Source organism: Apium graveolens, unplaced genomic scaffold (genome assembly GCF_009905375.1).
Source record: "Apium graveolens cultivar Ventura unplaced genomic scaffold, ASM990537v1 ctg5028, whole genome shotgun sequence".
NCBI lineage: Eukaryota > Viridiplantae > Streptophyta > Magnoliopsida > Apiales > Apiaceae > Apium > Apium graveolens.
Window position 1 is genome coordinate 36,865 of NW_027418789.1, and position 13,414 is coordinate 50,278.

At 31.8% G+C, this 13,414-nt stretch overlaps 2 protein-coding genes across 7 annotated transcripts; both read right to left on the reverse strand.

The window, feature by feature from the left end:
• Positions 1-4,299: 4,299 nt before the first annotated feature.
• On the reverse strand, positions 4,300-5,862 carry LOC141702412 (F-box protein At3g07870-like). The gene is made up of 2 exons (XM_074506101.1): positions 5,186-5,862; positions 4,300-4,423 (listed from the first exon to the last, which is right to left on the reverse strand). The coding sequence occupies exons 1-2, from the start codon at positions 5,860-5,862 to the stop codon at positions 4,300-4,302; spliced, it is 801 nt and encodes a 266-aa protein (XP_074362202.1).
• A 2,291-nt stretch (positions 5,863-8,153) lies between these two features.
• On the reverse strand, positions 8,154-10,642 carry LOC141702410 (protein arginine N-methyltransferase 5-like). 6 transcript variants are annotated; one of them, XM_074506100.1, is made up of 6 exons: positions 10,347-10,642; positions 9,832-9,991; positions 9,618-9,697; positions 9,446-9,521; positions 9,272-9,358; positions 8,154-8,779 (listed from the first exon to the last, which is right to left on the reverse strand). In XM_074506100.1, the coding sequence occupies exons 3-6, from the start codon at positions 9,695-9,697 to the stop codon at positions 8,777-8,779; spliced, it is 246 nt and encodes an 81-aa protein (XP_074362201.1). In that variant the 5' UTR covers positions 9,832-9,991; positions 10,347-10,642; the 3' UTR covers positions 8,154-8,776. The 6 variants fall into 6 exon arrangements, 5 of the variants coding, with proteins under 5 accessions (XP_074362201.1, XP_074362200.1, XP_074362197.1 ...); XM_074506099.1 differs by having other exon boundaries at positions 9,618-9,706; XM_074506096.1 differs by having other exon boundaries at positions 9,618-9,706; positions 9,812-9,991.
• Positions 10,643-13,414: the final 2,772 nt, after the last annotated feature.

A 13,414-nucleotide genomic window follows, 5' to 3' on the forward strand; every position in this document is an offset into this window, starting at 1 on the left:
TGTTTTAAATGTTATTCTAATTTAAAATTCATGAATGAAAATAATTATATTTCAAAATTATCTATTTGGGTTCATTTAATTAAAAAAATCTGTCTCATAAGTAAAATTATTAAAACATTCATTTTGAATCATAAGTTAAAATTATTGAAAATTCACTAACTCAATCTTATTACAAAAAAATTTGTAATGCAAAATTTATATATGTAACCCTTGATTTTGTCAATTGACAAGTATTAATTTAGAAATTTTCATGTTTTTGCCAAAGGTCTACGGCTGCTAAGTAGCATGGCTATGGAGATCCTTGAAGATGCCGTTTGAGTGGGCTAGCTATGCTCCTGAAGGTTTTCTTAAACTTGTCAACTCGTGTGCTAAAGCCTGTTTGTACTTTGGATAATGAGATGACTATGAGAGTTTGATGATTTTAATCGTATATTGTTTTGTATCAAATATCTGTATCTTTGCAGTCCAGGATGTTTTGGTTTATGCCTTAGTTAGTCTAGATCATGTGCATGCCTCTGGAATAGTATAGATCATGTGGAGGCTAAGTATATTTCTGATTTGCAGAAACCTTAGTAATTTAATACCCCCTCTGATCATGGGGGAGAATATATTCATGTTGTAATACAATTAAATTTGAATGTCTTAGCATTATTATGACAAATTTTAGAGCATCGCAATTGTCTAAAATTTGATGATTTATATATCATGCTATATTTCATTACAAATTAATATATCTAATTAAGAAGAATTAATTTCTATATAGAATTAGTAAATTGTAGATTTCTTAGACCAAATTTCCTCCAACATTAATAGATCCACATTTCATGTGTGAATTAGATTAACGAAAAAATTGTGTCAATAGTAAATTAAGACGTATATGGGTATATTGCTAGAGATGAGTTTGCATATTAAAACGTATATGGATGTATTGCTAGAGATCAGTTTGCATATTGCACTACAAGAAAAATTACTAAAATCCACCATCAAATATCGTTGGAATTTAGCTATAATCGACCATATTATGTGGAATTTAGTATAAAATCGACCGAAGCATGTTGGTGGCTTTTAAGAGGGTGGATTTTAAGTTTTACGGTAGAATTTATATAAAATCGACTGAATCATTGGTCGCTTTTATAAAATTTAAAATTTGAAGTTCAAAATTTTGTGAAAATTTGAATCTCCCGCCCCTGAATAAATTACATCAAAATCGGTCGATTTTAGCATAAAATGTTGCAAAAAAAAAGAGAACCACCCCACCCATCAACCGTGCAACCGCCGCCTACCACCCGGAAAAAATTCCGGTGACTCCATCTCTCACCATTTCAGCATTTGCCATCAAGGCATAGTACACCTCTTCTTCAGAATCTGAAGTGTATGCCCAGTTTTTGTTCTTTGTGATAAGTGCCTGGCCTTTATCACTTTTTCCTTTCTTGCAGTCAGGAGAGATGTGACCTCTTTCACCACAATTGTAGAATTTGACATTTGAGTTGTCTCCTCTGTCAGACTTTCCTCCTTTGCCTTCAGACTTTCTGAACCCTTTCTTTTCAGAACTTCCACCTTTCCTGGAACACTTCTTGCCCTTTCTAAATTTTTTGTAGGCTATCTTTGTGATACCCTTCATCATAAGAGCACACAGCTGCATCATCTCTGCATCAACATCCACTTCAGATAAACTTTCAGTTTCTGAATCATCATCATCAGAATTTGATGATTCTGAATCAAACTTTATGATGAGAGCCTTTCCGTTGCCCCTTTTTGAGACAACCACCTTAGGAGCTTTATCCTCAGCTTTAAGAGCAAATGTCTTTGACTTTCTTCCATGCCTTTTGCTCCTTTGGTCCATATTAAGTTCATGAGTCTTGAGCATACCATAAATTTCATCAAGAGTAGTTTCAGTAAGGTCATAGTTGTCTCTTATGGTAGTAGACTTCAAATCCCAATTCTCAAGAAGAGCCAAAAGGAATTTTAGATTTGAATCTTCAAGATCATATTCCTTGTCCACCAGTGACAGAGCATTCAAGAGTTTGGCAAATCTGTCATATAAATCGGTTAATGACACATCAGATTTTGAGTCAAAGTGCTCATACTCCTGAGTGAGTATTGTCTTCCTGTTCTTTTTGATGGCATTAGTTCCCTGACATCTTGTCTCCAAAGCATCCCATATCTCCTTTGCAGTCTTGCATCCAATTACCCTGTTTGACATGACATTGTCAATTGTACTATGCAGCAAATGCCTTACCCTTGCATCATTGGCAATAGATGAGATGTCTTTAGCTGTGTAATCACCTTTCTCCTTTGGTATGACCTTTGCTGGTTGATAAGCAACTACAACAGAGAGCTTGGTAGGCTTATGTGGTCCATCATAAATTCTATCAAGGTATTCTGGATCTGTGGCTTCCAGAAACATAGCCATCTTCACTTTCCATATAGGATACTCAGATGCTCTCAGTATGGGAACCCTAATAGTTTAATATCGAATGTGGGTTTGATTGTTTTGAGTTTCTTGAGATTTGGTGGGCTTGGTTGGAGTTTGTGTTTCTTCAGACGTGATTGTAAACTGGATCTTACCGTTTGTATATCAGCAGAGTAGCTCTGATATCACTTGTTAGGTCACACAACAATATAGGAGGGGGTTGAATATAGTGTTTATACAATCAAATCGATTTATCAACACAAGTATGTACCAGTAATCAAGTATATTCAATATAATAAACTCTGTTACAATAGAACAGTTGTTCTCTCTCAGTGATGAATAATATCACTAAGAGCTGCTAGGGTTACAATGAATAATCTTTTTCTCGTGAATGATAACACATATAGTGTAAACCATAAGCTGTGTTTATATAATATACAGTTACAAGATATCTTCAATTTGATATGGAATATAATTATGTCTCGTAAAATATATCAATCAGATATTATCTTCTACAAGTCTTCTAGCTGTCGAACTCTTCATGCATATCTTCTATTGTTTTAGTCCAGATCCTCTCCTGTAAATCAGCTGCATTCCTTATCTGAAGTACCCGCACTTAAGTCCTGATATAAATCTCGACGGCCTTAAGTTCTGATATTAAGTTCTGACTTCATTAAGTTCTGATTTCCAGTAAGTCCTGATATTAAGATCTGAAACTAAACACATCAGATTAGTTATGACATCATAAATATATCTAACACAAGTCTTCCCAGAAGGTTGGTTTTGCTACAAAACAAATTTAATACTTCAAGACATCCTGATTTTTCTTCGACAATGAATGCAACTCCCTGTTGTAACTTGCGAATTTGTATGTCTGATAGGATCTTTTAACGTCAGATATCGTGAGTATCAAAGAAATAAGATAAAGCGGATCATCTTCAAAAATATAAGATATAGTGCCTGTTTCTCAGTTACAGGCCTAAAGCCAAAATTAAATTTAAGGCCCTAGATTCCAAAAACCAAATTTGAAGATTTCTATTTGACGACTAAAGAACTAATCCACCTTAAAATGTATTGTTAACTTGAGAAGGATCTATTTCATTGTTAAAGAACTCCATGAATGAGCTTGAAAAGGTACTTACTGAAGTAGACGTAGAGCGGCCAAACAGTTCTGATCATATCAATGAAAAATATTATTTTAGGTCATCACTCCAGCCTGGAAATTTCCCACTAAGCCTAGTCACACTACAGAGCCTGTCGCAACAACCTAGGTATGTTGATAATTTTTTACTATCCAGTAGGCCTTGGTTGTTAGTATCCAAGACCACGTCCCTATGGCCATTCACAATTGCTCTCCGCAAGCCATAAAAATTTATTTGCAGATGATTCTCCATTCCTCATCTCCAGCATTCCTCCTGATAACTATATCAATCTCTATTAGGTTTCTATTTCAATTTGATAAAAATTGGTCTTGAAGGTTATACTCCTAAAATGTTTCAAAAGTCTCCCACAATAGCCTTAACATATAGCGTATTTCCATATATTTTAGTCTATGCTTTAACAAAAAAGATCTGTAGACACATTTAGGTAGTTCACTATCTCTCCTCCAGATCTGTAGATCATAAGTAACATATACTGCAGATAATAAATAGAATATACTACAGATACTAAATAGCATATGCGAGTAGCTTTCGTGAAAAATAAGCTAATAAGGTAGAAGAAAGTCTATTCTAAATGAACCGATGGACTACACACACATAAATTTCTTTCAATGTTACAATTTAAAGAATACTCGAAGAAGGCATGCCTTGAAACAACATTGCGGTGTTGCAAATAGAAATGCTGATATAGATCTAGAAAGAAGCATTGGTAGTGTCTCTAAAGTCCTACAAGCTGAACGAGCTGTCAGCCAAAGATTTAAGAATCTTGATGGAGGTGGTGGCAGTAGTACTTATATTATTATACCATGTCAAACTGGGAGTTGTGTCAAGAACTTCTCTGAGGGAGGAACTGACAGTAAAAAAATGTGAAACATAATGCTGAAATCTTTTATTATAAGAGATGAAGAAATATCAAAGCCTGAAGGAGCTCAGGTCAGCGTGTGCTAGGAGTTCTTCTCGAATTTTTTTTTCTCTCTCTTGGAGATCTTCCCAACACCACTAAGGTGAGCTCCGTTCTTTTTATTAAACAAGTGGGATATATGTCAATCTGAAGTAGAAATGTTAATAAAAAATGAAAGAATATTGTTTCGAGCTTCACTGTGTGTTTTCACTCTGGCCCTAATATTATAGGAGTATACACAAAATATCCTGTAGTTTATACGAGTCAGAAGTTGAGGGTGACATGTAACAAGTAAAGGTTGTATTACAAGATCTAAAGTAATATACATCCTGTAATTCATAATTTTAGCCAGAATCATCAAATGCAATACGCAGTTTACCTTCAAGAAGTAGGCACGGCTTTGAAAACTGCTCTGTTTAACAAATCACTGTTACTGTCTCGGCATTAAATTCTCGTCGGAACTTGAAGCTAAAAGGATTTATGACAGTTATTGCTTCAAGTTAAAAAATACTCCCTCTGTTTTTTATTATATGACGTTTGACTTTTGTGCACACACTTTTAAGTGCTTTGACGTTTGACTTTTGTGCATTCCAGTTGACTTGTTTAAATCCCGCGATTGTAAAAAGGCTCTTGCTATATTTGTAAATTTGACCAAGGTAGAATGATTGCGTGAAATATCTGGCTTCTTTGTTGTCGAGATTGTACAAATACCAACTGTTCTGGTACAGATCAAGTAGGAGATCACAACTATTAAGGTAACCTTGAACAAAGTCAATAGGCAAATTCACATCAATGTTGAAGATTAAAGTCCATGAAGCATCGATTCCACCACCACGAAGACATTCCACATTATCCAACGCCCACAAATTTAACTTATAAATAGGTTGATAATTACTACGCTTATAGATAATGACAGCAATAGAATCCTTGAAGTTGGTGACAAGAGCATGACTATCCATATCATTATAGTTGTTGATGTTACTCATGTTACCATCAAAAGTAGGAACGGTGTAGTTAATACCATTACAAGTATGGACTTCAGTGTGCAAGTCGAAAGTGATGATGCCATAACATGTAGCCCAACAGAGAAGTCCAGTGTTGACAGTAACATGAAATTCACCAAACTTGTAAGGAAGATCAGTAGGTTTATTATCCCCAAGCTTTCGCCATGCATTTGTATTCGAAGAATAGACCTCAAAATAAATTTCTACACAATCTTGGGCATCGTATTTCCGGTGTGAAAATTTCGGTTTCAATCTCCAAACAACCCTAAGAATCTTGAAATCGTTGTCAATCTCATCAAAACCAAACCCTAGAGCATCATCATCGCAACGAAAGGAGGGGGAGGGAATGCGTTTGGAAAGGTTAGTAGGGTTCCAAAGGTACATATTAGCACCATTAGTAGAACGAAGACAGACAATACCACAACCACAACCAACAAGTTTATCACGAAATATTGATGGAAAATGAGGTGTACTGACAAGTTGCTGAGTACCGAGGTTGATTTATTTCCATTGACGTAAGTGCGGATGATGTGTAGAACGTCTTTTTCTTCGGCGGCTGTGATTGTAAGGTGAGCTTTAGCGAAATTAGGGCTTAAAATGAGGGCGAGCCACGATTTGCAAACCAATTTTAATTCAACTACGGTCTCTGAAGGAAGGCGCAACAATATATCTCTTATTAGATCCTCCGAAATAGTCCCCGTAGATCTCCTCATCTTTCAATTGTGTTTGAGATTTAGGCAATTTAGGGCTGGGATGTATTGTATTTGGGATTGTTATTTGTGCCCCTTGTGTGGATATAAGATTAACAAGATTGACCAGATTTACCTAAAAAAGGCTTATATTATATTTTATGTTTAAAATTATGTTTTCCATGTTCTTAAAAGAAAAAGTTTGTTTTTCAATTTATTTTATCAACCAAAATAATAAATAATTACATTTAAGATTAACTGAAACATAACATTCAATATATTATTTTAATGTAGTTTTGCAAAAGATAAATATACATATTTATCAAATTTATTAAAGCCATAATATTTTTTATTCCATAATATAAAAAGTATGTGTCTTGCTTCCGCATATATTTGTACAGGTAAATTTTTATATTACATATACATATAAGATATATGTGTTCATATATATTGATATCAATCTATAATATTATATAAAGACGAAACAATGAAAAGTAGTTAATCTTGTCACTCAATTTGGCGCTGTTAGATATTTTAGATCAAAATTAAAATTTATAATTTACAATATATAAGTGTAAGGTACGAGTCACACCAGCAACATATTAGAATTAGAATATACATGGCACATATTACATACTAATACGAATATATAAAATAATTAATTTGATGGTTTCACTCTCAACTTATTTTAATGAACAACTTCTTCTGAAACTCTCGAACTCTAGTTTAAAATTTCAAATCTTGTATTTCATGAAAGGTAAGAAAAAATAATTAACTAAACTTTCATCACTAATATTTAGATATGATGGGGTCATTCTTTAAGAGAAAAGAAACTTCAAGTTTCTTATTTTAACCGCAACACTCATATATAATCAAAGATAACAATTAAATTGGCCAGTCTTTGAATATGACTAAACAAAGAGCAAACCCGGTTGCGGAAATTAATTTGTTGTTTTACTCTCACCTTCTTTTACTGAACAACTTCCCGAACTCATCAACATATGTATTTTAAAATTTTAAATTTGTATTTCATGAAAAGCTAAGACAAAATAATTAAATTGTCATCACTAGTATTTAGGTGTCTTGGGACAGTTTTTTGAGAGTGAAGTAAATTCTCATTTCTTATTCCGAGTTTGCTTATAAAGTGTTTAATAAATTATTTATAAGAAATTTCAAGTTATGAACATTTGTTGACCAGCATTTTGAGCCTTCTCAAGTACTTTTGGGGTAAATAGAGAGTTATAAAATATATACTCATTGTCCTTTTAAAGGGTTTGATAATTGTTCAGATGATAGTGTTCAGGACAGAGGTCTTACACCTTCATATTTCATTGTTCTTTCAGCTTATGCTTAAGCTGCTTCTTTGTCATTAAGCCTATGTTAACTTCAGCTGGTTTATCCTGTTTTAATTTGACAGAAGTTGACTTTTCTTTGACTTCTGTCTTATAATCTTTCATCTTTTCAGAATCAGACTTAACAATTTTTTCTACAAACTTAACAGGATTTACCTTTGGCTTAACAGTTTGTTTAACAGTAATTGGCTTAATTCATTACAAGAAATCTGACCATTTACGACGGTTTTTTTGAACTGAAATCATCGTAATTGAGCCAATTACGACGGAAAAAAATCGTCGTTTTTGGTCGAGTAGTAAGTTCATTTTTTCGTCACAAGATAAAATTGCGTCGTAAGTTGGTGAAAGTGGGCCCACAATAACAATTTAATAATAAATAAACTTACGACGAAAATATTCGTCGTATGTTGTTAACATCCGACGGAAAAAATCGTCTTATGTTGTTAACATCCGACGGAAAAAATCGTCAGTTTAAATATTTTGGGACCCACCTTTAATAAATTACTAAAACAATACAATGAACAATCGTCATAAATAACCCAGAATTTCCGTCGTAAGTTTTATTCTCAAAAAGGCTATTCTGGTTCCACCCATTCAACTTTCAAATTAAATTCTAAATACAATTGAATCCCAATTCAACACAAAATTAAAATTTGAATTTTATAACAAGCAATTATGCACACAATTATACAAATCAAAAGTTGAAAATACCATAATTTACATAAATATTCTCATAGCCACAAAACTTCTAGAATAATATTTAACCTTTCGATATGTAATACAAAAATGTAAATACCATTATACAACTGAGCAGTAGTTTCAGGTGCGGTACCAGCAACTTCACTATAATGCGCTTGTTGCACAGGCATGTTGTATGCTTGGGTCTGTCTAGCAGGCACATAGTACACTGGGTATTGCTGCTCAACTGCAGGATGGTGAGAATGTTGTGGTTGCTGGGAAGAATATACACGATAGTATGCTTGCATTGGCACTGCTCCCATGGGAAGATGTTGGACATACTGCGAACCAGCATGAATGAACTGAGGTTGCTGCAACTGTGGATGACGTTGCAGATAATATTGAGTTGGCAACAAATACCTAGAGTCTTGATATTGTTGTTGCATATGCATTCTTGAATCAGTGATCTTCTGTTCAACAGGATTAGTAGTAACCCTACTTTGAACAGGTGCATATTGCACATTTGGGTCTTGATACATCATAGGCCTTTGGCGAGACAATGGGTTTGTAATGCTACTGTCACTACACAAATAAAAAACACAAAAGCTCAACTGATAGCAGTTCAAAGACAACTATAAATACAAACATAATGCAATGCGTTAAATCTCTTAAAAATTAACAACTTGAAACATCAACTTACACTGGGCATTTGAGCAACCTGGCATAATCTAGCAATAACGACTACAATTAACCAGTTTCATAGCATATAGGCACACAATTAAAACATGTATTAATTAGGCACCGTGCACCGTAAACTAGCATATCGAACATTTAATTATGAATATTTTACCCTATACTGCACAAATTTCATTCCATTTTTATTCACTCGACCAAACCCAACTCTATTTAAACCCACTGTCTCCCTTCCTCACATCTCTCTCTCTCTCACCTTAATATATAGAATCTATCTATTTCTCTACTCAATCTATCAAGAAGTTATACCAATCAACTTCAAAACATTTTGCAAGGTTTAACTGTATAAGTCGGAAGATATTTTTATTGAACATTGATCACCTGAATCGAGTGATTGAAAAACCCGCTCATTAGCTGCTGGTGACACTTAGAAAGACATGGATACCCCTTTGCGTTCGTCAGAAAAGACTGTAAAATTAAGTACATGAGAGCAAGTATTAATAACTCAAAACCTTTGCAGAGGCGCAAAGTGCAAAGAGTGTCCATGATTTATACATTTGTATAAATGATGGCTGCTCTAACAGGCTCTCCGAACCAACGCCCAAGTGAATTTGCTGAAGGAAGTGAAGGCCTAATTAACAACAGATACACTTTATAAGATATATTTCAGAATAATATGTATCCTAGTTGCAAACTTTGTAACAGTTATTTACAAAACTTTACTCACGAGATATCAAGTGCAATTGATAACTGGCTATGATGCTCACGTAGAATACGAAAGGAATTCCATAATTCCCAAGAGTCCATCTGTTCTCTCTAAAAGAAAAAACAAGAGCACTTATAAAATGACAGTTAAATGGCATTCATCATATATATATACACAGAAAATTTTGAAAAAAAATTCAGTAAGACGAAAATTACTCTCATCAAGGAAGACATACAATAGTAAGCTATTTTCCTGCTGAAGGCACCCAAACCTAACTCAAAAGATATCTTGAAAAGAGGACCATTTTGGTAATGTACAGCATATACATAATGCTCAAAAGACAAAAGGTATAACTCCCGGATGGTCAAACAGAATAGAAGTTAGAGGCCCTGTAACTGAGAGTGAGTAAGATGTGTTTATCAGTGTCACAACAGCAAGTTTTTTCTAAAAGCTATTATGTCCAACCAAAACAAGCATTGGTAATTAATTAGACTCTTCATTATTAACACTAGACAAAAAATGAACTAGCACGCCATGCTTGCAACCACGCAACATTTATCAGTACGACTACACTTTCCGTAATCCTAAAATCTTAGATTCAATACAAACATCACATTATCCAATATCAAATTCAAATAATTATAAAACCTAATTATCAAATTGAACAGAATAAAAAAAGAGTAATAGGTATTAGTTTATAAAATAAATCAAAAACAACACCAAAACAAGATTATAGCCGTAAACACAGACCTCAATATTCATAATCTCTCCCAAAATCGAAGAACTTGTAATCGAATAGCTTCCTTGTTTCTCGAATCTAGGACCACTAATTGGACTCGGTGTATTTTCAAATTCATTTTCGTTTGCTTGAAATTGAAGAGAGTTGTGGTTGTGATTCGACACTGTTACTGATCAAGCTGAGAATAGAACAAGATACATAAAGATAAGGATGGTGTGGCATTGAGAAGGAAGGTGAAGGAGTGCGGGAGGCCGAGATTGTGAGATTTAAAGTTTTGGGGAAGAGTAAGGTTGAGAGAAAATAGGGTTATGATGATTAATGGGCTTATGGGCCGATCCGTTAAATAGCTGGGTTTTTTTTCTATAATTTAGCTGATGTTTTGTTAATAAACGATATTTAACAAATTTAAATAAGATTTTTTTTGTCGTTAAATAAGAATGATAAATGTCTAATTAGAAGAAATATTAAGGTACAAAATGATAATTTACTATTTAACATTATATTTATGTTGAATAATACATTCGTTTAATTAAAAAATGCAAAGGTTAACTTAGCAAAAAAAAAAAAAAAATGCAAAGGTTTTATCGAAAGTAATGGGGTTCGTGATATAATTTTATTTGGTTTGACATTTTAACAATCAAGCATTAGTTTGACTAGTACGGCTAGCTAATATTTAATCCTGAATGAGTGTTACGACTATTTTAAAAATATTTTTCAACGATCTAACTGTATGGATGTCAATAGATATATATTATAGTAATATAACCAAAATTTCATATCAAACTAATTTTATTTGGTTTGACATTTTAACAGTCAAACATCAGTTTGACTCGTACAACTAACTAGTATTGAATCTTGAATTATTGTTTCGATTATTTTAAAAATATTTTTCAACGATTCAACTTTATGATGTCAATAGATATATATATTAGTTATATAACCAAAATTTTATATCATAATAATTTTATTTGGTTTGACATTTTAACAGTCAAACATCAGTTTGACTCGTACAACTAACTAGTATTGAATCTTGAATTATTGTTTCGATTATTTTAAAAATATTTTTCAACGATTCAACTTTATGATGTCAATAGATATATATATTAGTTATATAACCAAAATTTTATATCATAATAATTTTATTTGGTTTGACATTTTAACAGTCAAGCATCATTTTGACTAGTACAGCTAACTACTGTTGAATCTTGAATTAGTGTTTCGATTATTTTAAAAATATTTGTCAACGATCCAACCATATGGATGTGAATAGATATATATATTAGTGATGTAACCAAAATTTCATATCAAAATAGTTTTATTTGGTTTGCCATTTTAACAGTTAAACGTTAGTTTGACTAGTACAACTAACTAGTGTTTAATCCTAAATTGGTGTTTCGATTATTTTACTAATATTTTTAAACGATCCAACCGTATGGATGTAAATAGATATATATATATATTAGTGATATAACCAAAATTTCATATCAAAATAAATTTATTTGGTTTCACATTTTAACAGTCAAACATTAGTTTGACTAGTACAATTAACTAGTGTTTAGTTCTGAATTTGTGTTACTACTATTTTAAAAATATTTGTCAACGATCTAACCATATGGATGTCAATAGATATATATATTAGTTATATAACCAAAATTTCATATCAAAATAATTTTATATGATTTGTCATTTTAACAGTCAAGTATTAGTTTGACTAGTACGGCTAGCTAATGTTTAATCTTGAATTGGTGTTTTGATTATTTTAAAAATATTTTCAAACGATCCAACCGTATGGATTTCAATAGATATATATATTAGTGATATAACCAAAATTTCATATCAAGATAATTTTATTTGGTTTGACATTTTAACATTCAAGCATCAGTTTGACTAGTACACCTAACTAATGTTTACTTCTGAATTTATGTTTTGATTATTTTAAAAATATTTTTCAACGATCCAACCGTATGGATGTAAATAGATATATAAATTAGTGATATAACCAAAATTTCATATCAAAATAATTTTATTTGGTTTGACATTTTAACTGTCAAAGATCAGTTTGACTAGTACATGTAAGTAGTGTTTAATCCTGAATTGATATTTCGATTATTTTAAAAATATTTTTCAACGATCCAACCGTACGGATGTCAAAACATATATATATTAGTGATATAACCAAATTTTCGTATCAAAATAATTTTATTTGGTTTGTCATTTTAACAGTCAATCATCAGTTTGACTAGTACAACTAACTAGTGTTTACTTTTGCATTGATGTTTCGATTATTTAAAAAATATTTTTGAATGATCCAACCGTATGGATGTAAATATATATATATATATATATATATATATATATATATTAGTGATATAACCAAAATTTAATGTCAAAATATTTTTATCTGGTTTGCCATTTTAACAGTCAAACATTAGTTTGACTAGTACTGTTAACTAGTGTTTAATCCTGAGTTGATGTTTCGATTATTTTAAAAATATTTTTGAACGATCCAAACCTATGAATGTATATATATATATATATATATATATATATGAGTAATATAACCAAAATTTCATATCAAAATAATTTTAGTTGGTTTGCCATTTTAACAGTCAAGCATTAGTTTGACCAGTACAGTTAACTAGTATTTAATTCTAAATCGGTGTTTCGATTATTTTAAAAATATTTTTGAACGATACAACTATATGGATTTCAATTGATATATATTAGTGATATTACAAAAATTAATTGTCAAAATAATTTTATTTGATTTGCCAATTTACCAGTGAAGCATCAGTTGGACTAGTACTGTTAACTAGTGTTTATTCCTAGATTGGTGTTACGATTATTTTAAAAATATTTTTGAACGATCCAACCATATAGATGATTATATATCTATATATATATTAGTGATATAATCAATGTTTCATATTAAATTATTTTATCAAAATATTTATTTTTTTACAAAAATTCTTGAAATGTCGCCCAAACAAATAAATGCTGACATTAATATGGTTGGATCATGAAATAATATTTCTTAAAAATTGAAATTATAAAAAATCATGTGCTAATTTACGACAGA